Here is a 26,378-nt window from a genome sequence, read left to right on the forward strand (position 1 = left end):
ATTCATCAGCCAGATACTACAGAAAATTCTTTCCCAGGTAACTTGGATCTTACCCCATCTAAAAACCCATCACAGGCCATTGGGCCTATTTACCATGAATATTTAATTACCAAAACCATGTTATCCCATCATACCATCTCCTCCATAAACTTATCGAGTTTAATCTTAAAGCAAGATAGATCTTTTGCCCCCACTACTTCCCTCGGAAGGCTATTCCAAAACTTCACTCCTCTGATGGTTAGAAACCTTCGTCTAATTTCTAATCTAAATTTCCTAGTGGCCAGTTTATATCCATTTGTTCTTGTGTCCACATTGGTACTGAGTTTAAATAATTCCTCTCCCTCTCTGGTATTTATCCCTCTGATATATTTATAGAGAGCAATCATATCTCCCCTCAACCTTCTTTTAGTTAGGCTAAACAAGCCAAGCTCCCTGAGTCTCCTTTCATAAGACAAGTTTTCCATTCCTCGGATCATCCTAGTAGCCCTTCTCTGTACCTGTTCCAGTTTGAATTCATCCTTCTTAAACATGGGAGACCAGAACTGCACACAGTATTCCAGGTGAGGTCTCACCAGTGCCTTATATAACGGTACTAAAACCTCCTTATCCCTACTGGAAATACCTCTCCTGATGCATCCCAAGACGACATTAGCTTTTTTCACAGCCATATCACATTGGCAGCTCATAGTCATCCTATGATCAACCAATACTCCAAGGTCCTTTTCCTCCTCCGTTACTTCTAGTTGATGTGTCCCTAGCTTATAACTAAAATTCTTGTTATTAATCCCTAAATGCATGACCTTACACTTCTCACTATTAAATTTCATCCTATTCCTATTACTCCAGTTTACAAGGTCATCCAGATCCTCCTGTAGGGTATCCCTGTCCTTCTCTAAATTAGCAATACCTCCCAGCTTTGTATCATCTGCAAACTTTATTAGCACACTCCCACTTTTTGTGCCCAGGTCAGTAATAAAAAGATTAAATAAGATTGGTCCCAAAACTGATCCTTGAGGAACTCCACTGGTAACCTCCCTCCAACTTGACAGTTCACCTTTCAGTAGGACCCGTTGTAGTCTCCCCTTTAACCAATTCCCTATCCACCTTTCAATTTTCCTATTGATGCCCATCTTATCCAATTTAACTAATAATTCCCCATGTGGCACAGTATCAAACACCTTACTAAAATCTAAGTAAATTAGATCCACTGCGTTTCCTTTATCTAAAAAATCTGTTACTCTCTCAAAGAAGGAGATCAGGTTGGTTTGGCACGATCTACCTTTTGTAAAACCATGTTGTATTTTGTCCCATTTACCATTGACTTCAATGTCCTTAACTACCTTCTCCTTCAAAATTTTTTCCAAGACCTTGCATACTACAGATGTCAAACTAACAGGCCTATAATTACTTGGATCACTTTTTTTCCCTTTCTTAAAAATAGGAACTATGTTAGCAATTCTCCAATCATACGGTACAACCCCTGAGTTTACAGATTCATTAAAAATTCTTGCTAATGGGCTTGCAATTTCTTGTGCCAATTCTTTTAATATACTTAGGAAATTTACTTTACTATGAGAACACATAGCTAATATTATACACAAAGCTTGGGCCTACTAAAGTCAACATATTTTGCTATTAACTAGGTATTACAATAAAACATTTTTGCGCCATTATAACGTTTTTAAAATGAATTTTCATGTGACCCAGAAACAGTATGTATTGTTTTTTATTTCTTTGAAAAGCAACTGGTAGAAAAAGCCCTTCAAACTATTACAGCCAGAAAATCAGATTACAATTTAAGACAGGTCCAACACTATGTCTAAAACGCCTTGACTGAATCCCTTCCCCTTTATATGAAGCTAGTAGTTCCCAAATTGCGGCCCATGAAGCCCTCATGAACCCATCTCATGGTGGGTAAAATCACCAGAGTAAGTGACCACTGCAGGATTTAAGAGGTTGGGAGGGCATGGCTGATGTATGGCTATATATTTATACTTAGGGCTTGTCTACGCATAAAATACTGCTGCTACACTGCTCTAGCACTTCATCACCTATACCAATGGGAGGGGTTCTGCCAATCAGTGTAGGTTATTCCTTTTCCTGAGAAAGGATAGCTAGGTCAGCAGAGGAATTCTTCCATTTACCTCATACTGTCTACACTGAGGGCTAGGTCTGCTTAACTACACTACTCAGGGTTGTGGATTTTACACACCCCTAATCAACGTAGCTGGATCCCCCTATCTTTTTAGAGTAGCCCAGACCTTAAATCACTACACCAGCATATCTGAGCTGCACTACTGTAGTATTTTAGTGAAAACACTACCTACACTTACAGGAGGGGTTCTCCAGTCAGCCTAGGCAAGCCACCTCCCTGCGAAGCAATAGCTAGGTCGACAGAAGATTTCTATCGATCTAGTGTTGTCTGCACTGGGGGTTAGGTTGGCATAATCACGTCTCTCAAGGGTGCAGATTTTAAATTGCCAATTTAAATTAGCTCTATGTCCACATGGGAGGAGTTGGGGGGGGGGAAGGGAGGAGGAGGAGGATAGGGTCTGGTTAATTGATTGCCTTTGATGAAGAACAAAGTCCAAGAGCTCCTTGCTCTCTCACAAAATGCTTTGCACCCTGACTCTAACGCCCACAGTACTAAACACAAGTCAAGCCTGGCCCTGGCCCTCCTCACCCCAGAACGCTGCACGGCCTGCGTTCCCCAAAGGCAGCTGCCAGTGCAGTGGGTATGGACCAGCCTCCAAGCTTCTGGATACCCCCACCCGGCGGGAGCCGGCCTCACTTTCACTAGGGGAGAGCAGGCCGGCGAGCAGCAGCCCTAGGGCGGGAGAGGGTGAGCAACACCCCTCCTTGGAGTGAGCAGACAGCCAGTGTGAAAAATCGGGATAGCGGCGCGGGGGCGGGGGGGGTGGGTTTAAAACGCTCCCATATGAAAAAAAACCACGAACATCGGGACTGACCCTCCCCCTCGGCACCTTAGCAACCACCCCTGGGCGCCCGAGGCGGGAAGGGAGGAGCACGAGGAGCCCCGAACTCCAAGCGCGTGCACGGCCTCTCCCCGTCGCGGCCTGGCTCGTGCTCAATGGGGCCGGGGAAACGGACGCCGCGTGCAGTCCCACCGCCCAGGCCCGCGCTGGGTCTCAGGCCAAAGGCCCAGCCAGGGCCCTCGCGACTCCTCCCCCCCCCCCCCCGGCAAATGAGCCTTGGCGACCGTTACAGCCACCTCCCGCCACAAGACGCCTCACAGCTTCTCCTTCCCACTTCCCCCCCGAGAGGCACCTTCCCAAAGGGGCCACCCTCTCTCTTACTCGGGCTCCCGCAGCACGGACTCCACCGCGGCGGCCATTTTGAACTTCCAAACTCCTTCGCCGCTGCTGGTGAGACGGGGACACAGCGCATGCGCGGTGAGACGCCAAGGGTCGAGGCGAGGAAACGCACCCGCTTGGCGACCACCGGAAGCGAACCTCACCCTCCGGGGAGGGAGTAAGTCACTTCCGGTGGATCTTTTTCTAGGGAGCGTCTGTAAAGAGCCACCTCCAGGCCCAGCAGCGCAAGCACAGAACAAGTGGCTGGGGAAGGGAGTCCCCCATAGCTCAAGCGATCTGGACGCGGCGCAGTGACACGGGCAGCTGCATGGGGCGGGCGCACCCAGTGTTTAAGAGGCGGGTGGGTGGATGATGGTGGCGGAGGGGACAGGAAATTTGGGGTGATTATAGAACAAAGGGGTGGGGGTGAACAGGCAGGTGCTCAGGACTTCTTGGGGAGTGTGGCCCCTAGATGTCACACCAAATAAGAAATGGGATACTGAAAACCAGGGGTACAACCAAAAACTACCGAGGCTGCCTGAAGTTGTGAGCATATGGAGTTAATTTAAGTAAAAGAGAAATTGCCAGGGAGCCTAAGTCCAAAGCATAGACATTGTGGCTATTGTTGAATTATGTTTTATGACACTTAATAGCTCATAAACAAGATTTCACCATTTATTATTTGGATGTCAGAGCGGGCGTAGATGAGCATCTGCAACCCAGATACTCAAGGCATTTGCAGCCTTGCCCTAGTGTATTAGAAGAAGACAGTGAGGCTATGTCAACACTAGCACTTTTGTCAGCATAATTTATGTCGCTCAGGGGTGTGAAAAAAACGCACCCTGAGTGACAGAAGTTACACAAACAGAGGTGCCAGCGTGGACAGTGCTATGTCAGTGTGAGACGCTCTCCTGCTGACATAGCTACCATTGCTTGTTGGAGGTGGTTTCATTATGTCGATGGCCATGGGAGAGCTCTTTCCCGTTGGCCTAGAGTGGCTACACCAGCAGTCTTACAGCAGTGTAGCTGCATCGGTACAGCTGTGCCACTGTAAGCTCTCTCGTGTAGATATGGCCCTAAACTGGGTAGGAAGTCTTGCAAGATTGTCATGAAAATCTAAGCAGCTAGTGATAATATTTGGGGGAGGGGAGGAATTATATTTTGCAGACATTATTTTTGAAAATAAATTATTCTGGATGGGAAAATGAGAATTTTGTCAGCCTGAAAACAAAAATGAACCCCAGGTGTCTGTTTCCATTTTCAAAATGGGAAGAAATGCAGTAAGGAAACAGCATAAACACAGAAAATTAAACTAGATTTTAAAAATGGTTTCAGTTGTGATAATCTCGGGTGCTAATAATGCTAATACTTAGTACTCCGCTATTATTACCTATAATTCATTATAGGTACTAGATAATACTTAGTCCTGCCTTGAGTGCAGGGGGATGGACTAGAGGACCTCTTGTGGTCCCTTCCAGTGCTAGGATTGTATGATTGTGGCCTAGTTATTACTTAGTCCTGCCTCAGTGCAGAGGACTGAATTAAACGACCTATTGAGGTCCCTTCCAGTCCTGCACGGCGATGATTATGTTCGGAAAGACTAACCAAGAATTGTGCTAAGCGCTGTACAGAGTACTAAATGATAATATCGCTTTCCAATACCTGCTTCAAAGAGCTCATATGCAACCATAAATTACCACGTGTTGAGTTAGAAAGATGAAGAACTTGAAGCACAGAGCGCTTAAATGACTGAGCCAAGCTCACGCAGCGATGGGAACAGGGAGGCGCTCGCGGAAATTGAGCGGTCGCTGGTATTTAAAGCGTTGAGATTGGGGTTTCAAACGAGTCCCTTCGCGGCGCTCTTGTGTGCGTCACTTTGCGCACAGTCCCTTAGAGTGGGGCCGCTTGCTGTTATGAAGGGTGGAGGCGGGAGGGTTGAGCGCGCGCTCTAACAAGTGCTCCCTGGGTTGCGGGCCGGAAGCAGGAAAGCTAGCGCAGAGGGGCGCGTCTGAGCCGCGCAGGCCCGGAAACAGGGTGAGACTAACTCAGCAATGCAGCCAGTGACCCCTGACGAGCGGAATGGAACCTTCCTCCCTTCCTTTCACGCGCCGCTGACCCGAGCAGTGTGGGAGCGGCACGTGCTTTCAGTAGAGAGTCCGTCCAAGCAGCAGCGGCTATTGCAAGGGGTGGCTGCGGGAGGATGATGCGCAGCCGTTGTAGCTGTAGGTGGTGCTTTGAGGTGACCGTGTGCCCTCGGCTGCCAAACAGGCGCAAGGGGGACCTGCCCCTGATGGTCTTCCTCCGGCACTAGTCCCTGCTGCTACTACCTCCCTGGTTTTGCTGTATAGCAGGTACGGTCAGCTGGTTCTTCGCCATTTCCTGTGTAAGGGGAATTCATAGCATCAGAGAACAAAATATTGTATTAGTAGAGCCCTACAGTGGATACAAAATGTGTATCTGCATCTGATCCGTGATCAGCAAACGTCACTGGATATAAAGTGGAAATCTGCAGATTTGCAAGGCTCTAAGTATAAGGAGCGATCCTGCACTGGTGGGAGCAGAGGAAGGTGTGCAGGGGGATGTACTACAAATGATCAGGTATAGGGCTTCCAGCTGCTGTGATGCATTCAGGATTACTTGATTATTTTAAAAGAATCGGGGAGGTTACCAGACTGTAAAGATTTGTATAAAAAGGCACAGCCCCTTGTCAGTAGTGGATGCTCTGTATATATGTCAACTCTATAGATTTGTGAATTAATGTATGCTGAGATATTTGTATCTTAATAATGCGTTTTTCTATGGAAAAGTCTTTGCCATGGGATTCATAAATTTTATGCAAGTCCCAAAACGAATACACAACAAAAATCCAATAGAGGAGAAAGTAGCAAATGATTTGGGATTGTTTTTTTAAAACAAATAGTTTTCTAAAATCTCAAGTTTGAAGTTACAGAATAAATGTTTCATCTGTAATATTAATAACTTACTGAAGTAAAAAATAAGCTGCTTTGTATAAGGCATTTAGGTATAAATTTTTTACTTTCAAAACTTCTGTTGTCTTCCAAGAGGCTATGATTTCACCCTTGAATTTTATATACCCTAATGCAATTTAGATTATAATCTGACCCTAGGTCCTCTTGTTGTAACTTCTGAGAAAAGGCAACAATAATAATTGAAATATAAATATACCATAGCATAGTATGCATCAATCTCTAGTTGGGAAAATGTAAATAGGCACTTTATGTATATCTTGCTTAGTATTACTGAAGATTTAGGATAAATTATCTTCTTCTGGAGAAGAGTGCTGATATACCAGCTTTGCAGATCATAGAACTGCTTTATTTATGTTTCTCTTATAGACTTGTGTACTTGCACTTTCTGAAAATGAATGAATTTAAATATAAATTCCAGTACATTCCTTCCACAAACCTACATTTACCTGAGGAGATCACAACATCCTGATTTTATGCCTCTGGGACAGAAGGCTTTGAAACCCAAATTGCCAGCCTGGTGGAAATGTTTTTGGTTGAAGTGTACAGGTGCAAACTTTGTAAGTTCACAAGCAGTATCAAGAATAGAATCAGAACTCCTATGACTAACATTCATAAACAGGGTAGAATTTGCCACATTTCTTAGTGCCTTGAAATGGGCCCAGATCAAGATGAAGATGACTCATACAGCATAGGGGATGAAATCAGCCAAGAAAACAAAGAAAATGAAGAAAACCTTGCAAAGATGTCATTTCTGTTGCCCATGTACCAGATGCTTCATAACATAAGCCCTGAATGCTGTGATGTGAACCTGGGGAGTTACCGTGATAATCCTAATGGCTCTCATTCTTGTAAGGTAAACACACTGAAGAAGAAGCAGGTCAGTTTCAGCTTGAGGAGCCCTGCTTTGTGGTGCCTAATCACCTCTCATATTCCACAGACCCCAATGAATCTAAAAAAAGCAAAGATGAGGAGGAAGCCCAATTTGAACATCTCATGTGACTTGGCCTGTGTTGCATTTCCAGCATTAAAACTCAAACCTTAAAGGTAGAAGTGAAAACAACTAAAGTTGAAGTAAAAGTCAGAAGAAGGTCAAACTTGAAAACAGTGGCTTAGCTCAGCCTTTGAAAGGTATTTGCACTTTAAAACCAAGTGCTGAAAGAATACAACACTGCAACATATGTGACCAAGAACTGAAGTCAAAAGGTGCTTATAAAATCCACGTTAAATGTCATGATGGGGATGAGGGCTTCAAATGTGTTTATTGCAGTTGCTGCATGACTGAATGGAACTTAATGAAAAATAATTTAAAAACACACAAGCCGGTAAAAGAGAGCTACCAGTGTCTGATTTGCAAGAGAGTTTTTATGTCGCCAAGTTCATGGAAAATGCATAGGAACAACCATCATGGAAAATGTAATCTCTTTCTATGCACAAAGTGTTCATCTCTTTATGAAACTGAGCAAGTGAGAAATCTGCATATATCTTTCCATTATGGTATCTTGTTTAAATGTCTGCAATGTGATTTTATTGGTAAGTCTCAAACATTTATTTTTCTCATACTTTCACCCTCATTGTAAACCCATCTGTAAGCATAATGTATATTGAGAGTTACAAAGATGTACTTTAAGAGTTTCAGCATGTAGTACAGTGGTTCTCAACTCTGGTCCACCACTTGTTCAGGGAAAGCCCTGGCGGGCTGAGCCAGTTTGTTTACCTGCCGCATCCACAGGTTCGGCTGATCGCAGTTCCCACTGGCTGCGGTTTGCCGCTCCAGGCCAATGGGGGCTGCTGGAAGTGGTGCGGGCCAAGGGATATGCTGGCTGCCCTTCCTGCAGCCCCCGTTGGCCTGGAGTGGCTAATCGCGGCCAGTAGGAGCCGCGATCAGCTGAACCTGCAGACGCGGCAGGTAAACAAACTGGCCTGGTGCACCGGGGCTTTCCCTGAACAAGCGGTGCACCAGAGTTGATAACCACTGATGTAGTATGATACAATCTGTGATGAGCTATAACAAATAATCTTAGTGTTACTGGGAAATTTGTTACAGGCAGGAACAATACAAATCTGTGTGTTGAATAAGCTTTTGTAAATGTACCTTTTTATGAAAATGTTACTCTGCTCTACAGAATTACATCTCATTTTAAACTATAATCTGTGGATTCTAAATATTTGTTTTTATTTAAAAAAAAAAAAAAGTTGGACTTTTTTTAACTTCTCCTGGACTATTAGGACTTGAAAGTCATGTCACATGTAATGGGAAAAGTAACTTTACGTGGATTTACTCTGTCTGTAGTTTAATAACACTTTGCTATTTTTATCTTTAAACAGCTATATTCCCACTATAAACATTAACTAATACTTACTTGGCTGTGATGTAACTGTTACCTACATTTTATGAATAGGGAAACAAAATGTATAGCTGAAAACAAGGAAGATTGTTGAACATGGTTAAATGTATAATTTTAGAAGAATTAGTGATATTTTCTGTATTTACTTCTATTTGTTTCCTCTGACGCTGATACATTTCAATGATCTATGGCTTTTTGACACAGACGGAGAGTGGAACAAGGTCTACAAGCATCTCTGCACCCACAACTACAGTTCCAGACCACGTCCGTGCACCGAATGTGAAAGATGGTTCTTCCAAATGTAGGTAGCTCTTTAATTTATATGCTTTACTAGGTGTTTGTCTCTTTTTTTTTCTAGCTTCTTGGTTATTAAAATACAGCAAACTATTTCATAAATATTTGTTAAAATCAATAATTTGTTGGGTTTTTAATGCTGTATCCTATTACTGTAAATAGTGATGTTCAGGGAATGGTACAGCCCTACATGTGAATATTTAGTATAAAAGGGTTAAGGAGTGGGAGTGTTAAAAGAAAAAAACAGGTTTTTAAAAATAATGTGGTGGGATTTGCTGTGTTCGGGAAACACCACATAATGTTGCTGCAATCCGAGGGATAGAGAGCACTATAGTGGCTCCCTATCACAGAGACATGAGGTGGGGAAAAGGTAACTTGGGCTCTGAATACAAAGGATCTTATGCTGTTATGGGAAAGAGAGGTGAAAACTGGGATTGAGATTTGGGGTGGGCAAAAAGACTGGAATTGGGTGGGTGAACAGACTGGCACTGGGAACCAGAGGGGCCAGGGGATGGAGGGGAGAGAACTGGGGGAACATATCTGACACCGGGAAACTTGTGGGGAGAACTGGGACTGGCTGAGTAGAAAGTCTGGGACAAGAACTGAGTGGGGACAAGAACTGGGAGCCAGTGGTGATGGGACACATGGGCAGAGGAGGGCAACTGGTGGCCAGGGTGAGGGGAGAGACAGATCAGATATGGGCTGTGGGGGACGCTGTGGCTTGCTGGACAAGGTGCCTGAGGGTGGGAGTGGGTTGGGTGAGGGGAGACTGGAACAGGGATTCTGGAGGGATGAGACTAGCTTGGCAGGGATTCTGGCATTTTTCTAACTTCTTTCTCTTTTTTGAGCGCTTAACTTTGCAACCTTAATCTTTGAATGCAACATTTGTGCGTGATATATTAAGGAGATTTGGGGGAAATGGCAAGATTAGTAACTTTTAAAGAAAACTGACAAAAATCCATCAACTTTAGCAATATGTGCTGAATGCCATTAGCAACCAAGCTATAAGAGGCATTCAGCACGTTGTTAATTAAAAGCTCACAAATTTCTCCTTAAGTCCTGGGACATTCAGACCCTCTTGGGTCGCCGGCTTCAGCTCCATCATGACACCTTGTTGGTGATGTCATATTGACCACCGCACCCCTCTGAAGCATGGAGCTGGCATATATTGTGGGTGGAGGGTCAAGTAAGTGCCGTTTTATTTTTAACATCTTGAATAATTTTTTAATATTTTATCCCAAAAGGGATAAAATATTTTAAAATCTTTGCAAAACTGTGTAATATAACTAAAAATGGGCATTTTTCTGCCCCGTCTACTATAGTGGTTGGCTGAGTAATCCAGCCTTTGTGATACTGACACTACAATGCTTGCTGGGGCATCACACTAGAGAATTGGCAATCCAGGTGAGGCTGGATGGCATTGGCTGAAGTGGGGGAGAAAAAGACACACACTTTTTTTCCCCCTAGGTAACAATGTGCTGAATGACAGGTTTCAGAGTAACAGCCGTGTTAGTCTGTATTCGCAAAAAGAAAAGGAGTACTTGTGGCACCTTAGCGACTAACCAATTTATTTGAGCATAAGCTTTCGTGAGCTACAGCTCACTTCATGTGCTGAATGCCTCTCTTCTTTACCAAGCTGTTGCAGGGCATTTAGCACATATTGCTAAAGTTGATGGAATTTCACAGGTCCCCTCCTAATACTGTTGTTTTGTCTTGGGATTGGTTATATTAATCACTAATATTTTCATGTAATAGCTAATATCTCATTTTCTGTTTTTCTTCGCTTCCTACACTTTCAAGATTTTTGTTGTTGCTAAAATAATGAGCTCATTCAAGCGTGATAAACCACAAACAAACTCTCAGTGAATACGAGGTGAACAACTAAAATATGGTTATGATACCAGGTGTCAAATAAAATAGTTCTCTATGAAGTTATACTATACTTGCCACAAATGAAAGTATTCTTACTCAAATTTATTTGCTTCTGTTTTCACACTGACATGCAAACATCAGCTTCCCCTTCCCTCCCAAAAGGCCCTTGCCAGATCTTTTTAAACATATGATATGACAGTGCAAACAAAATAAGCTTATCTATGTTGGTCCTGGGATATTAGAGACCAAGTGGGTGAGGTAATATCGTTTATTGGACCAACTTCTGTTAGTGAAAGAGACAAGCTTTTGAGCTTCACAGAACTGCTCTTCAGGACTGGGAAAGATAGTATCACAGCTAAATACAAGGTGGGAACAGATTGTTTAGCATCAGTTGTTAACACGCTTTTTGAGGAGCCATTCGAGGTGAAGTGGCCCATTAACACCTCTTCAGTTATAGGACAAAAAATATGCTAAGCAATCTGTTCCGCCTTGTATTTAGCTATGACAATCTGAGGGTATGTCTACACTGCAACATAAACTCGTGCTTGAGCCTGGGCTCAAGCCTAACCCTCTTCCACCTACACTGAAAGTGTGCTAACCCAGGGCTCAGACCCAGGGTCCCAACCCTGCAGGGCTGGAGGCGCCGAGCTTGAGTCAAGCCAGCACCAAGGGGCCAAACACTTTTGCTTTGCAGTGAAGGTGCAGCCTAAGTACCTTTCCCAGACCTGAAGAAGAGTTCTGTGTAGCTTGAAAGCTAGTCTCTCTCACCAACAAAAGTTGGTCCAATAAAAGATATTACCTCACCCACTTTGTCTCTCTAAGATTATTTTACTCCTTCGAAGCTTGACAAAATATACTGCCTATATAACTCTTCACATACTATTGTGCCTATGCTTATTTTCAAAGATAATATCTTTTATTAATGCAAAAATGTGCCTATGACCTGGTTTGATCTTGATGCCAGTTTTGCGTGAGAGAGTTATTTTCACAAGCTTTGCATGATGGTTCAGATTTCAAATGCCGTAGTAACAGTTTAGTGGTTTTTGGCAATAATACATAAGAAGTATCTGTATTTGAACAACATGATAAAATAATAAAAGTTTAAGGGTAAAATGATAAGGCTAAATTCATTCCTACTGTAATTAATTTAATTAACCTCAGTAGAATTACACCAACAATAAATGTTGCCTGTCATGCTTATCTGTATATATTATTTTATCATTCAAGGTTAAACTGAAGACGTATCTAATGCTATATATTGAAGGAAAGCTGAACACATTTCCATAAAAATATTTATTTAAAAAATGTCATGAATTATCATGAATCCATTGGGTTCCAAGATTGCAGCTGCAGTTTCAAAGTGTACGTAAAAGACTCTCATCCTAAAGAGTTTTGCCCTCCACCCTTGACTCTCTTTTTCCTGCGTTTCAACTAGTTGAATTCAAGAAGACACTGTCTCTGGAAAGAAGGGTTATACTTTGTATCTTTTTATAGCCTCCCCCTATTTAAAGTGGTAATGTTTTTCTGACTGATTATCACAGTATTTTAAAAACACAAAAATCCACACACTTTTAAAGACGAGGTCACCACATGAGTGGTATTGAAGTCCCTTAGCTCAATGGCAGGTCAAAAGTAGTCATCTAACTGTATATTATTGGTATATTGCACAGCAGAAAAAGAAAACTGGTTTAGATTAAAAACAAAGGTTGACTTTTCAATAACTATAAAAAATCAGTACCAGAAAAGCAGAACCAGAAAGCAAAGTCCTGGTTCCTAAAACATGCTATTTTATTTGTAAGGGCTTGTCTACACTGGCAATTTACAGCGCTGCAACTTTCTTGCTTGGGGTGTGAAAAAACACCCTTCCCCCTGAGCGCAGCAAGTTTCAGCGCCATAAAGCACCAGTGTAGACCGTGCACCAGCGCTGGGAGCCACGCTCCTTTTGTAGGTGTTTTTTTAAGAACACTGGGAGAGCTCTCTCCCAGCGCTACACCACAACCACACAAGCCACGTTAAAGCGCTGCTGCGGCAGTGCTTTAGCGTTGCCTGTGTAGACTAGCCCTAATACTCCACAAGTACTCATTGTGGGTTCCTAATTGTCTTCTGCAGCACTAACTGTTCCCAGATAGTAACAATTGTTGGACCTGGTTTATCCTTCGGTCTTCACCTTAAGAATGGTACTATACTGGTATATTATGAAAGTATTACTGGAACGATGCTGGTTCTGGTGGGACCCAACTGAGAGTGCCAATTCAGGACAAATTGCTTAAAGCAGGGCAGTTACAGCCCGAGGCTGGGGTCTCTGTGCACACCAAGGCAAACCAAACCAGCCAAACAGAGAAGACTTTGGTTTTACCCCACTGGCTAACCACAAGTCACACAATCAATTCCCTTAAACACTCCAGTTTCCCAGTATCACCACCAATGCCACTCGTTATGGGGACCAATGGTTATGAAAACCAATACCCTTGTAAAAGAAAAAAGGTTTTCTCGATCCTAAAGGACCAAGCCCCAGACCCAGGTCAATATACAAATCAGATCTTACCCACAAATCAAGCTGTTGCCAATCCTTTAGAATCTAAAGGTTTATTCATAAAAGGAAAAAGATATAGATGAGAGCTAGAATTGGTTACATGGAATCAATTACATACACTAATGGCAAAGTTCTTGGTTCAGGCTTGTAGCAGTGATAGAATAAACTGCAGGTTCAAATCAAGTCTCTGGAGTACATCCACAGCTGGGATGGGTCATCAGTCCTTTGTTTGGAGCTTCCATTTGTAGCAAGTTCCTCCAGAGGTATGAAGCAGGACTGAAGACAAGATGGAGATGAGGCATCAGCCTTTTATAGGTTTCAGAGTAGCAGCCGTGTTAGTCTGTATTCGCAAAAAGAAAAGGAGTACTTTTCTTCTTTTGTAGTCTTTTCCAGGTGTAAGATCAAAGAGGTGTTCTTACTGTGGAAAATTACAGCAAAATGGAGTTTGGAGTCACTTGAGCAAGTCCCTGCATACTTTGCTGAGTCACAAGGTGTATCTGCCTTCTCTGGATGAGTCATTTGTATAGCTGATGGTCCTTAATGGGCCATCAAGCAGGCTAGGCAGAGCTGACACCAACTTGTCTGGGGTGTTACCCAGATGCATAGCATAAGTTTGAAATACAGACAGTATAGAATCAGTATTCATAACTTTAACTACAAAAATGATACACACATATAGAGAGCATAATCATAACCAGCAAACCATAACCTCTCCATAGACCCCCCACTTATACGACAACCTTTATACAATATTTGTTGCAAATATATAAAAGTGGTCGCAACAGTGATCTATACAGTTATAGATTGTCAATAACGTCACAACTACTTTCAAGAATGCTAACCTCACCTTGTAGAGTGTGAGTAAAAATTATATATAAATACCGTACTGTAAGACATTTGCTTATCCATATTTTTGTAATATTTTAAAAAAACCAGTTACTAGATTAATATAATTTCAAGGAAACAAGTTAAATATAACTTTGTCCTGTGTCTAAGTTCTAAATGTTTGAACATCTTATCTAGTTGCCTGTGGGAGTCTTTGTGTGTATGTGTGTTTATACATATTTTTAATTTCATGTATATAGCATGGAATTGTGATATGTTAACAAGTCACTTGCTCACCCATGAAACTATTTCTAAAATACAATTACATCTTCACCTACCTTTTTGAGAATGTTTTATCCCAAACTAATAAGATGTTTTCCGCCACTGAAGATAATAAAGTTTATTTTGATTGACTTGCACTTTTTTTGGTAGGCGGAGGGAATTCTTAAGTCTAATTCTGGCTTGGGTTTGCTAATTTGCTTATTTGTATTTCTTTACTGTCCACCCAGAGCTGAGCTGAAAGAGCATATGGCAAAACACAGAACTCCCAAACCCTTCCTATGTTCATTATGTGGCCAAGCATTTAAATATACACATCAAATGAGCAGGCATCAGAAACATGTCCATCAAAGACAGAAAGTGAAAGAGATGAAGAAAAGAAAGAGAACTGAGAATAGTCTTGTGCGCTCCGATACAAAAAGAACAAACTAGAATAAAAAAGAACTCAAATGAATTTGTGTGCAGCATCTGCAACAGGTAAGGCCTATGCTACGATTAGGTTCAAGCTCTGTTTTATGCTTGCAAGTAGTCCTATAGACTTCCATTTTAGGACTATTATTCAAGTACTGTTATTCGCCATGGGCAATATTTTCAGAGAGAGGGGCCCACAGTTAATCTAAAATAGGCACTCTCTTGGCATGGCTTTGTATACAAATAGGTCTGTAGTTGGGCTACTCACATGAACAAGCTGCGGAGTTGGCGGGGACTGTTACCACACACGCATGATTTTCTTATGGAGTTTTTCTTTTACATTTTATCAATACTTTGTTATATACTGTAGATTTTATAGTTGAGACCTTTTAAAAATATTAACTGAATGTGGGTGAGACTTACTGTGTTTGTGTGTCTATCATTATGGACCTCATTTTCAGAAAGAGACCTGATGTCTGCAAAAATGTATGGTTACATGTGTTACAATCTAATAATGTTAGATTAAATGTTACATGCTGGGTGAAACCTTTTTAAGAACTGAGTTTAAAAAAAAAAAAACTCCATGAGGTCGATGAATCTGAACGCACCCTTCAATTAGCATAACATAAATACTCCCACCCTTCCCCCCCAACCTAAAACAAAAGGGTTTTGTGAACCTGCCCATGGGTTTTAGACTGGGTGGGCAGAGGGGCTTTTGCTGACTATATTTTTTTGGGTGGGGAGAGTGAGAAAGGAGAATAGAAACTGAGAGGCAAAAGGCAGGCAAGCCAGCCAAGCAACTATCTGCGAGTATGAGAGATGACCCTGGAAAAAGCTAGAGAGTTTTTGCGGTCTGGTGTTGGCTAAAGAGGCTTGGGGCTGTAAACTAAAAAACGATTTTTTGGTTACTGAATTCCTGAATACTGTTTTCTGTGAGAACCTTTGTATATTCCAGAAGGGGGCAGCAAAGGGTTAGTATTGTTTTGTTCTTCCTTACAAATACTGTTTTTATTTAATGCTTTACTCATTATGTAAATTTAAATACAGAAAACACATAACAATCACAAAGCTCCAGTTTACATATATGGAAATTCAGAGTTAAGGATGTACCTCTGTGCTTTTTTTTCATTTATGCCTTGGTATTTCAGTGCGCTTGTAACAGTGATTTCCCCCCCCCAGTACAGTATGTCTGATACAAAACCAGGGCGACTTAGTGTGCGATCTGCTAGTGTGGTGTTCATTCAAACCCTGGCTTGCCATGCAGTAAGTCTCCATGCGGACATCCTTAAACAGCTTATGGAAATTTACCAAATCATTAATTTGGAGTATAAATATTGTTCAGTGATCACATTTGCAGTTGCTAATTGATATCTAATATGATAAGTTTAAGTGCCCTAGAGAGATTACTTTCCTATGCATGTCATGTAGAATTTGGAAAAAAAGCCAGGTGCTAGATTTCAGTGAAACATCTGGCATTAACTGAGTACTAACAGATAATTTCTTTTTCTGTGACTTGAAATAATGTTAGTTGAATTTAAATATTTCATTGGTTTTGTTTTAAATTGTTTTTTCCTGATTATGTTAAAAGAAGAGACGTGATCTGATTCTGCTAAAAGGAGCATATTTATATTTTACTCAAGAAACCTACTTTTTCAGAACAGCCTGTGAATTTTTACCACATCACAACCAGTGATTTTGATATTAATGTATATTTTTATTTTTAAAAAGTTCTTTTTAAGGAGAAATATTCATACTTGGAACTTCTGCGACCCGTATGGTAGAGAAGCTGGATTTAAAGTCACAGGATTGCATTTAAAGGTACCTGGAACCAATCCTGCTCTTGTTGAAACTAATGGGAACAAGATCAGGCCAAATGTCAAGTCAACTTTGACCAAAATATAATAGCTTTTTTTTTTCTTTTACACCAAAAAAGTCTTCATAAAGCCTAAGATTAAATGAAATGGTTCTTATTATTTTTTTTAATTCTAGTGGAAACCTTTTTAAACTAATATTCTTTTATTTAAACTAATAATTTAATATAAAATTAATATTTTAAACTAATATAATATTAGCCACCCAGTTATTGCCGTATCATGCAAATATATTTCATAAAAGTGAACCTGATGAGAAACTAACCAGCAACACAAATTAATCTGTCTAGTCCATTCCATTGATCAATCTGAGAGAAATTCAACAAGTAAACATCACAAATAATAAAAAGTAAATTAGACTTTAAATTGCTTTGATTATTAAAACTGAACAAGTGTTTGTTTTTAGCATAAATAAGGACCTTTCCTACTTGTGAACTTATGTAATTATTGTACACACAGTCCATGACAGTCTGGTGAATTTTAAGCTGTTTTGTGCTTAGAGGGCTAAGAGTGAAAAAGCAGAAGAAAATAACTTAATTCACTAGAATGCAATCCTTGCTTATTTGGAAAACGTGGTCTTAAAAAAAAAAAAAATGTTACTTTCTCCAAGTATGAACAAGTATGATCTCCCTTCCTCCATGTTGCCTGCTTATTTTTCTCTGTGATCCTAGACTCCCCAGGGAGCCTTCAGGAGCTGGTTGGTTGGAGATCAGCTGGGAGGTGGCAGTCTTTAAGTTGCAGCTGAGGTCACTTAGCAGGTAGCCATTGCAGAGCTGAGAGAGGTGCTATAACTTAATTCCCCATGCTGAGCTTTAGCGGCTAGCTCTTATGTAAAGAGGGCGGCAGGGTTACCTGCCAACAGGGTATTGAATGGGGGCACCAGCTCTCTAGGGTGGAATGTTCTTTTGTTAGGTATGACGTGTATTATGTTTCATCTTACGCTGACCCTTTAAAAACGTGTCTCTTACGGTGATCATGCAGAAATGTTATGGATCCTGAGATTTTTTTGAGCAAGGCAACCTATGTTGCTATGAAAAGAAACATGGGAATCTTATATTAAATGCACAGGACTCTTTTTTTTTTTTTTTTTTTTTTTTTTTTTAAAGGTGTCTGAAATATCCCTATGGTGTACTGTTTATTTTCCTCTTAAGGGTGAAAATGAGTTGTCCCAGCTGTAATTACATGTAATCTCAGTATTTTTCTCTCCTTATACTTATAGTCATAAATCATCTCCTCCTAGCATTATATTTAAAAAAAATCCAGAGATCAATATCTATGGATCTTTTGGTCATTCTATGCCACAAACACCTAAGATGAGACCACAAGGTTATTGGAGTCTTCATGTGTCCCCTTAAACCATTTACAACTGTTAGAACCATGCATACAAACTATTTGTTTTAACTACAGTTCAAACCAAAAGAATCTGCATGGCTGATGGTTTTACTTCTCTTCAAGTCGATTGAGTGATGGAATGGGGTTGGTCCACTAAATCATTGTGAAATAGGGATCTCTTAAATACATAAAGATAATACTTTGATTGTGATTGCAGTGAGCAGAAGCAGTGACAAAGAATTTTTTCCTAATCAGTGAATGAGAGTACTTATAACTTTGAATTACAGTATGTGCATGGCTATTGGATTCCAAAAGACATTATGGAAATTAGACAGCATCTGTGTTTTTGAGCTGTGTATTTATTTTGTAGCTCTTAAAAAAAAAAAAAAAATCTAATTCTAGATCTGTAAAAATCTACTATTTGCAGTGAGGCTTTACAGTTGAAAGGTTATAAATATTTAGGGGAAGGAAAAAAATTGATGTAACGAATATTATTTAGAATGGTACAGCTTGCCTTTTGTAGATGGCTGACATGTTGAAATCTACTGTTTAAATCCAATTATTTCTTCTCAAGCTTTTGAGTTTACTGAAATCATTCTTTTATTCAAGATTGCATATCTTCTGTGAACAGCAAGGTTTTTAACAATTTGCTTTTTTAACCGCTTTCACTTCCCTTATGGAAATGATGGGCTTATCCTCTAAATGATGCAAGCTTTATTTCTTCAGTGCAAGGAAGTGTTAAATTATACACGTCTGAAAGTTCAGTCCATTTTTTCCATCTTTTTATTTTGAACTTTGATACAGCCAAACATCCTTTGAAAAGTTAATTATAAATTAAGAGGTTATGCAGTTGATGGATTTCCACTCCATACGGCTAAATGCAGTGCCTTGCATAATACATCTGATGAAGTGAGCTGTAGCTCACGAAAGCTTATGCTCAAATAAATTGGTTAGTCTCTAAGGTGCCACAAGTACTCCTTTTCTTTTTATAAATAAAGAGTTAACTAAACTGGAATATTTTTATTAATCTTCTTTTTGTTTTTTTTGCATGGTTGGCATCTCAGAGATAAGGTAAACTTCTGTATGTATCAGAGGGGTAGCCGTGTTAGTCTGGATCTGTAAAAGCGGCAAAGAATCCTGTGGCACCTTATAGACTAACAGACATATTGGAGCTTAAGCTTTCGTGGGTGAATACCCACTTCATCCGACAAAGTGGGTATTCACCCACAGAAGCTTATGCTCCAATATGTCTGTTAGTCTATAAGGTGCCACAGGACTCTTTGCTGCTGTATGTAGTAAATTTCAGAAATCAGTGAAAGTACTACAATATCAGACTTTTAAAATGTAATAGGAAATATATATGTTATAGCTTTATTTTCAATATATTGGGTGTAAGCAAAATACTCAATGGGTACTAGTAATGTGTGACTTTAGTGCATGTATTCTGGGGTTAGCATTTACCTTAACAGTTAACATACAGGAATGTATCAGAATGAAAATGTTTTTTTCTATAATAGTGTTGATCAAGAAACTGGAAAATGTGAAGGGCCAAATTTTGAACTCTCTGAAATCAATTGGGAAGACGGCCATTGACTTCTATGGGACCAGGATTTAACCCAAATCTTTTTTTGCTTATATTTTTTCCAATACAACTATAATGGAGATATATATTACTAATTAAAAATAAGCTGACTGCATTATAGCCTTGATCCTGCACTTCTTGTTTACCCACAGTTCTCACTAATGTTGCTGGGAGTTGGGGAGTTTTAGGTGCTGAAAACATATGGATAGGCAGTTTGTGGGCATGAAGATGGGTCTAGAAGAAGTGCCAGACGCTGAATTCACATGAACAGCAATAGAACTTATGAGATCTATATTATTGTTCAAACGTTTACATCTATGTTTAATAGTAAAAAACTGTCTTTTCTTTTTAAGAGGTATAAACCCATATATCATTCAGAGGTGTACTTTTCAATGTAAATAATTGCAATGTACAAGAGTGAAAAAGTGGGTCAGGTAGCTGGGAAGGTAGAATCTACCTTTGATACTCACACCAATGGTTTTTAGAAGATCAGATTGGATCTCTACACTTTGCTGTCCTACACTGTCAATTGATGCCAGTAAATTACCTGTGCCTAGATTATGCATATTTGGTCCATTCTGTGCATTAATATTTTAAAGTTAATACAATATTAAATATATTTAACTACTGTGAGGACTGAAATAAATCTGTTCTTTCATTCTCCCTCCCTGATTATATTAATCTATACCCATTAAACTAACAGCTATAAATATCAGCCATAAAAGTCATTAAAGGGCTACAATGACACAATTGGTTGCTATAACTGAGAAATGTCATCCTTTATCAGTTTATCCAGGAAAAAGAGAAGATGATGATTTTCAGCTGTGACAAGGCTTGTTTCCTCTCTGGCAGGAAGTGTTCTTCAAAACTGGCTCTACAGAGACACATGGGAATACATGTGAGTACAAAACTAAGCTAAAGGCCTCATTGATACAGCATATGCGCATCCATACTGGTAAACTCTGTGTGTGCATTATGTTCTCACTTACAATAAACTGTAATTTTTTTGTTAAAGTGGTGATTGCTTTGTAGTAGGAGAATTTGGATCTCTCTCTTTGTTCCTTAGCAAATATTTACAGTGGTTCTAATGAAAGAAGGTTTTTACCCACTAGTTAATCTGGCTATGATAGTGAGTTTATGTCCCTGATTCAGGAAAGCATCCCAGTTACTCAAGTATTTAGACTTTCTAAATAAATAAGTAAATAGATAAAGTGTTATACATTTACAAATCCTTGCCATGTAAATATTAAATACAATGCAATAATCATTACAACAGTGAGTTCTGTTTAGAGACATTCTACAAAAATATAGTTATCAGATCTGTCTATTTAACAGGGTGTTACTATATTACAGAGAGTGCATCATTATGCTTATGACATGTCATGTTTAGTGATTTTTGTTGAGTGACATTTCTGATTACATATATTTAACAGACCAGGCATGTCTATAACATGTTAATATTCAAAAAAATTGGACAAGCTGAGGGGTTTTTTTTTAAATTATTTTGGGGTGGGTGGGTGACTGTACTTTTGTCTGAGTACTGAATAAATGGTAACCAAATATCTAAGTATCCAAGTGTTTTGACTTTAAGCATATGTTTATCTTCTATGGGACTTAAGCATATCTTTAAAGTTCGGATGTGGGTGACTGCTTTCCTGCATAGGGATGTCCTTATGAACGTTCTTCCATGCATTTCTGATTGAGATCTATATTCCTGTTCACAGCCATGTTTTAGACTTAATAGTTCCTGGAGGTACTTTTGGCTCCTTTCCCTCACCTCTAGAGACTTAGGCCTGGTGTAAACTTAAACGTTAGGTTGACATGGCTATGCCACTCGGGGGTGTGAAAAATTCACACTCCCTAGCGCTGTAGCTATATCAACCTAATGCCAAGAGCAGATGCAGCTAAGGTGCCATTTCCAAAAAGGTACTAAAATATCTCTGCTATTTAATTTTTGTACTTGTGTACTTAAAGGACCTTTTTTAAGTTTTGTTTTTTGTTTTGTTTTTTTAAACCACACAGAAAGTAAACTGAATTTGCCTGAGATAAAAGTAATGATGTTCTGACTAAAAGAATGAGGAGTACTTGTGGCACCTTAGAGATTAACAAATTTATTTGGGCATAAGCTTTCATGGGCTAAGGCCCACTTCATCAGATGGATGCAGTGGAAAATACAGTAGGAAGATATATACACACAGAGAACATGAAAAAATGGATGTTGCCTTACCAACTCTAACGAGATTAATCAGTTAAGGTGGGCTGTTATCAGCAGGAGGAAAAAAAACTTCTGTAGTGATAATCAGGATGGCCCATTTTAAACAGTTGACAAGAAGGTATGAGTAACAGTAGGGGAAAAATTAGCACGGGCAAATAGTTTTTACTTTGTGTAATGACCCATCCACTCCCAGTCTTTATTCAAGCCTAATTTAATGGTATCCAGTTTGCAAATTAATTCCAAGTTCTGCAGTTTCTCGTTGGAGTCCGTTTTTGAAGTTTTTTTTTATTGAAGAATTGCGACTTTTAGGTCTGTAATTGAATGACTAGGGAGGTTGAAGTGTTCTCCGACTGGTTTATTAATGTTATAATTCTTTGTCTGATTTGTGTCCATTTAGTCTTTTGCATAGAGACTGTCCGGTTTGGCCAATGTACATGGCAGAGGGGCATTGCTGGCACATGATGACCTATATCACATTGATAGATGTGCAGTGAACGAGTCTCTGATGGTGTGGCTGATGTGATTCCGTCCTATGATGGTGTCCCTTGAATAGATATGTGGACAGAGTTGGCAACAGACTTTGTTGCAAGGATAGGTTCCTGGGTTAGTGTTTTTGTTGTGTGATGTGTGGTTGCTGGTGAGTATTCTGAGTGAGTAATGTTTTGAGTCAGTGTCTTTTCTTCAGTTTTGTGGTATGTTAATGTCTTCACTGGAAGGCTCAGTATCCCTTTTTCACAGATACTCTTGGGTTCTTTTCACTTTGTTTTAAGAAATTTAGGTACATGGAATTTACATTGTCATGGTTATATTAAGTTCCTAATCCTGACAAAAGACACTGTATTAGAAATCCTGAGTTTGGGACTCTTGGATATTTTCCATATGCTAGGCATTTAACTCTGTAAATGTGATGAGTTTTTTTTTTTTTTTTTAAACTGAGCATGTTAAGAGGTTAGGAAATAGAGATTTGAATTGTACAAGTAGAATAAAACATGTGCTGTGTTAAAGGAATGGCATTCCTAAGTCTGCTACATTATATGTATGGTGGGTGGGTGACAGGCAGGCAGAGTGGGAGAGCTAATTAGCAGCTTGTGACAATATTTACAAAAGTCAGTGCATGGAAAATTTTTGTGTCAGACCTGGCAATGTAGCGGAGAAGTAATATCCACTTCTCTCCACCTTGTGCAATAAGTAAACTTTCAGGGGATTTTTAAAAACAAAAATGTGCTTTCAGTGGTTTGTCAGGAATACAACAGGAATACAACACTCTGACACTTGACTGACATGAGTTTTTTTTTTTTTTTTTTTTTTTTTTTTTAATGCAGTTTTGGGGCTCCATATTCTATGGTGGTGGATCCCTGGCATACATGTGGGTACTTGGAGTAGATAGATCTCTGATATGCCAGATACACAAGTAGTCACATCACTTTAAAACATTCTAAATAACCCCTCCCCCCCGACTGCCCCACCCTCTGACCGCCCCAACCTATCCACACCCCTACCCCAAACTCCCCTGCCCTCTATCCAGTCCCCCTTACCATGCTCCCTGGAGCACCGATGGCTGACGGCGCTACAGCTGTGACAGCCAGAGCACCAGGAGAGGCAGCTGCGCCACCCGGCTGGAGCCAGCCACACCACCGCGCCACACAAAGCACCGGGTCAGGCCAGGTTCTGCAGCTGCGCTGCCCTGCTAGAGCTCACAGCCCCGCCACCCAGCGCATTGTGCCGGCAGCGCAGTGAGCTGAGGCTGCGGGGGAGGGGCTGGGTGCTAGCCTCCCGGGCAAGGAGAGGGGCCAGGCAGGACTGTCCTTCGGGCCAGATGTGGCCCGTGGGCTGTAGTTTGCCCACCTCTGGTGTAAGGTATAATTGCAGCATGATCCCTCTTGCAGGTTCTCTTCGCCTCCCCGTGAGCATCAATTATTCTGGGGAGGGGGGAATCTGCGGCAGACATTAATTCTGTACTTGTGCAGTGGTGTAGAATTCCCCCCCGCCCCTCCGAGTATTAGGTGTCTAACTGTAAGGCCTGGCCTACACTAGAAAATTAAGTTGGCTTAACTATGTCGCTCAGGGATGTGAAAAGTCCACACCCCAAGCAACAGCAATTAAACTGACCTGACCCCCTGAGTAGACAGCGGTAAGTCGACAGGTGTAGTCTTCCATCAACTTAGTTACCGCCTTTTGTGGAGGTGATTACTTATGCCGATGCGGGAACCCTTCCTGTCAGCATAGGTAGTGTCTATGTTGAAGTGCTGTAGCATTTCAAGTGTAGACGAAGCCTGAGTATGATTTTGAAAATTTTGGCCTTAACCTCTCTGAGATTCAGTTTTCCCCTGGGGATTAAAGATTCTATATACTGAGTCCAAAATGATGTTCATTTTTTAAAATTATTGTTAAAAGACCATACAGAACAAAATCTACTTTATAATGAACCGTTACCAAAAGTACATGTAAAACACTGGAGATGGAAGCGTCCTGCATGTTTGCATTTGTAATGGTTCCAGTAGAGAATCGGAGAGACACTGGTTAAAAATCATATATTTGAGGGGAAATACTACCTTACCTGTGTTGATGTTGTTAATAAGTTAACTTATTTCATTTTTAACAAGCTAATAGATTTTTTTAAGTTTTCACCATTAACTTGAATTGTCTGGGTTTTTTTGCATTTGGGTTTGAACCCATGAAAATAGACTTATCAGTTTAGTTTTTCTTTATCACGTATTTATTTCACTTTCATGTCCTCCTCTATTAGATAAATGTTGTAAAATATGCAGGTAAACGTTCAGATCAAAGCATGTGTGCAGATGGGCATGCATGCACAATTTCCATGCGCACCAAAAGGCAGAAGCCCTTAATGTCCTCTGCTTTTTAAGCATTATTTTTTTGTGCTCTTGCTAAAAGGTGTCCATGCTTTTACAAAAAAAATAATTAACACCCTGGCTTCACTGCTAATACTGTTTCCTGTTGCTTTTTGAGAACTTCCGTTCTACCTCCTCTTCAATTTGCAAGAGACTGTGTTTTTAACTAGTGTTAACCTAGTGACTTAAAGCAGGCTGAGAGTTAGTGTTCTGTATTCATGGGGCTGATGCAGGAAAAGGGGCAAAGATAAGTCTTTTTAGGAGAAAAGTAAACTGATCTTCAATTTGGAAATGGAGTTAGTCAATTTACCTGAAACCACGTTCAGCTGTGATGATTTAAGGTTAAAGGTATCTTACCAATAAGTGATCTATCTAGAATTAGAATTGTCCTTTTGTGCAAGAACATACTTTTTATTTCAGATTTTATTTAGTGCAACAGCTTTCTTATAGATGTTCAAGTCAAGTGTGTTAGATTAAAAGTTGTAACCATTCAATACCTGAAGGAAGGGCTTTGTGTGCAAGTCCACGTGGGAACTAAGGCATTTCTCGCCATGGATGCAGCCTGCAAGTATATGACCATTTTGTAATTGGCCACATGGGCAAAGAGGAGAGTCACGAAGGGCCCACTTTAAGTCTTTTGCAGTACATCTCATAACTCTACAACTGAAGTGATTGAGTTTTAGCGATTGAGTTCAAACCAGGGGGCTGAATTATTAGATTTGTCACAACATAGGCACTGGCTACGTTTGAAGCTTGTTCTTGCTGATGCAGCTACATTACCGTCACATATCCCATAAGTAACCTGCTTCGGCAGTGGAAACCTAAGCTGCTACTAGCAGGTCAAACCTTCCACGTCCTGGCTAGCGTAGACTCTCAAGTGATCTTATTTCAGATGGGAATATGTAAAAGACAAGCCAATGGGTCTGAGGATATTTTTTTTAATGTTCTGGTGATTTCCTTTGAATTTTCCCTCCCCTCAGCTCCCATTCCTCATTTATGTGAACATGTCTGCTGCTTTCCATATTTTGATAGGTGAGAAGCCTTTCAAATGTGAAATCTGCTCTTATGCCTCAATTGATGCAAGCTCCCTGCGCAGACATTTCAGGACTCACGCAAGTGAGAGGCCCTACAAATGCGAAATGTGCCCGTACAGTTGGTAAGTGTAAATAGTCCCCCTTGCTTGGGCAGATTTTTCACAGTATAACTATGCGTTTGTTTTTTTTTAAATAAGAGATTGTTTCCTACATACTTCCATCCATCAACAAAAGAAGCCAGATATTTAAATTCACTCCTATAGACAGTCATTCGATACAAAGAGCTAATGAATAGTTTAGTTTTTCTAAGTGGATGTTTCTAACTCCTTTATCTCTGCTTCCACTTAATTTCTATTGATTATTGTACAGGCTACGAGGGAGGATATATGGAATTGGAAAATGATGAATCTAAAAATATCTGAGGGGAAATTGAGATATCTGTGTCATGCCTGGGGCACTGGGATTATGACAGAAGAACACGTTTCTATACGTTCATTCAATGAATGGGAGTCTCTTCCCACTGTTACATGAGCTTCACTAGGTCTTTTCCTCATACTGATTTCTTCTGCCAGTTTGCTTGTAGTGCCCATCCCCCACAACTTGGAAAACTGTCACGTTACTTAAGGCAT

The 26,378-nt window shown here is 40.4% G+C and overlaps 1 protein-coding gene and 1 pseudogene across 7 annotated transcripts in view; one reads left to right on the forward strand and one right to left on the reverse strand.

The window, feature by feature from the left end:
* The window catches only part of PRP4K (pre-mRNA processing factor kinase PRP4K), a 50,557-nt gene extending 47,132 nt beyond the window's left edge, over positions 1–3,425 (reverse strand). For 5 of the 6 annotated variants that reach the window (XM_073332156.2, XM_073332158.2, XM_073332155.2 and 2 more), the window contains exon 1: positions 3,318–3,424. In XM_073332156.2, the coding sequence (XP_073188257.1) occupies positions 3,318–3,355 (38 nt within the window). In that variant the 5' untranslated portion in view covers positions 3,356–3,424. Of the gene's footprint in view, positions 1–3,317 lie in introns of all 6 variants that reach the window. The other variant, XM_073332159.2, reaches the window with a different exon arrangement.
* A 1,929-nt stretch (positions 3,426–5,354) lies between these two features.
* LOC140907045 (zinc finger autosomal protein-like) overlaps positions 5,355–26,378 on the forward strand; it is a 33,218-nt pseudogene continuing 12,194 nt past the window's right edge. Inside the window, exons 1-6 of the transcript XR_013635352.1 lie at positions 5,355–5,665; positions 6,671–7,834; positions 8,854–8,950; positions 14,683–14,929; positions 20,501–20,603; positions 25,748–25,871. The product of XR_013635352.1 is annotated as a zinc finger autosomal protein-like (transcript). The remainder of the gene's footprint in view (positions 5,666–6,670; positions 7,835–8,853; positions 8,951–14,682; positions 14,930–20,500; positions 20,604–25,747; positions 25,872–26,378) is intronic.

This window comes from Lepidochelys kempii, chromosome 2, assembly GCF_965140285.1.
Source record: "Lepidochelys kempii isolate rLepKem1 chromosome 2, rLepKem1.hap1, whole genome shotgun sequence".
Taxonomy (NCBI): domain Eukaryota; kingdom Metazoa; phylum Chordata; order Testudines; family Cheloniidae; genus Lepidochelys; species Lepidochelys kempii.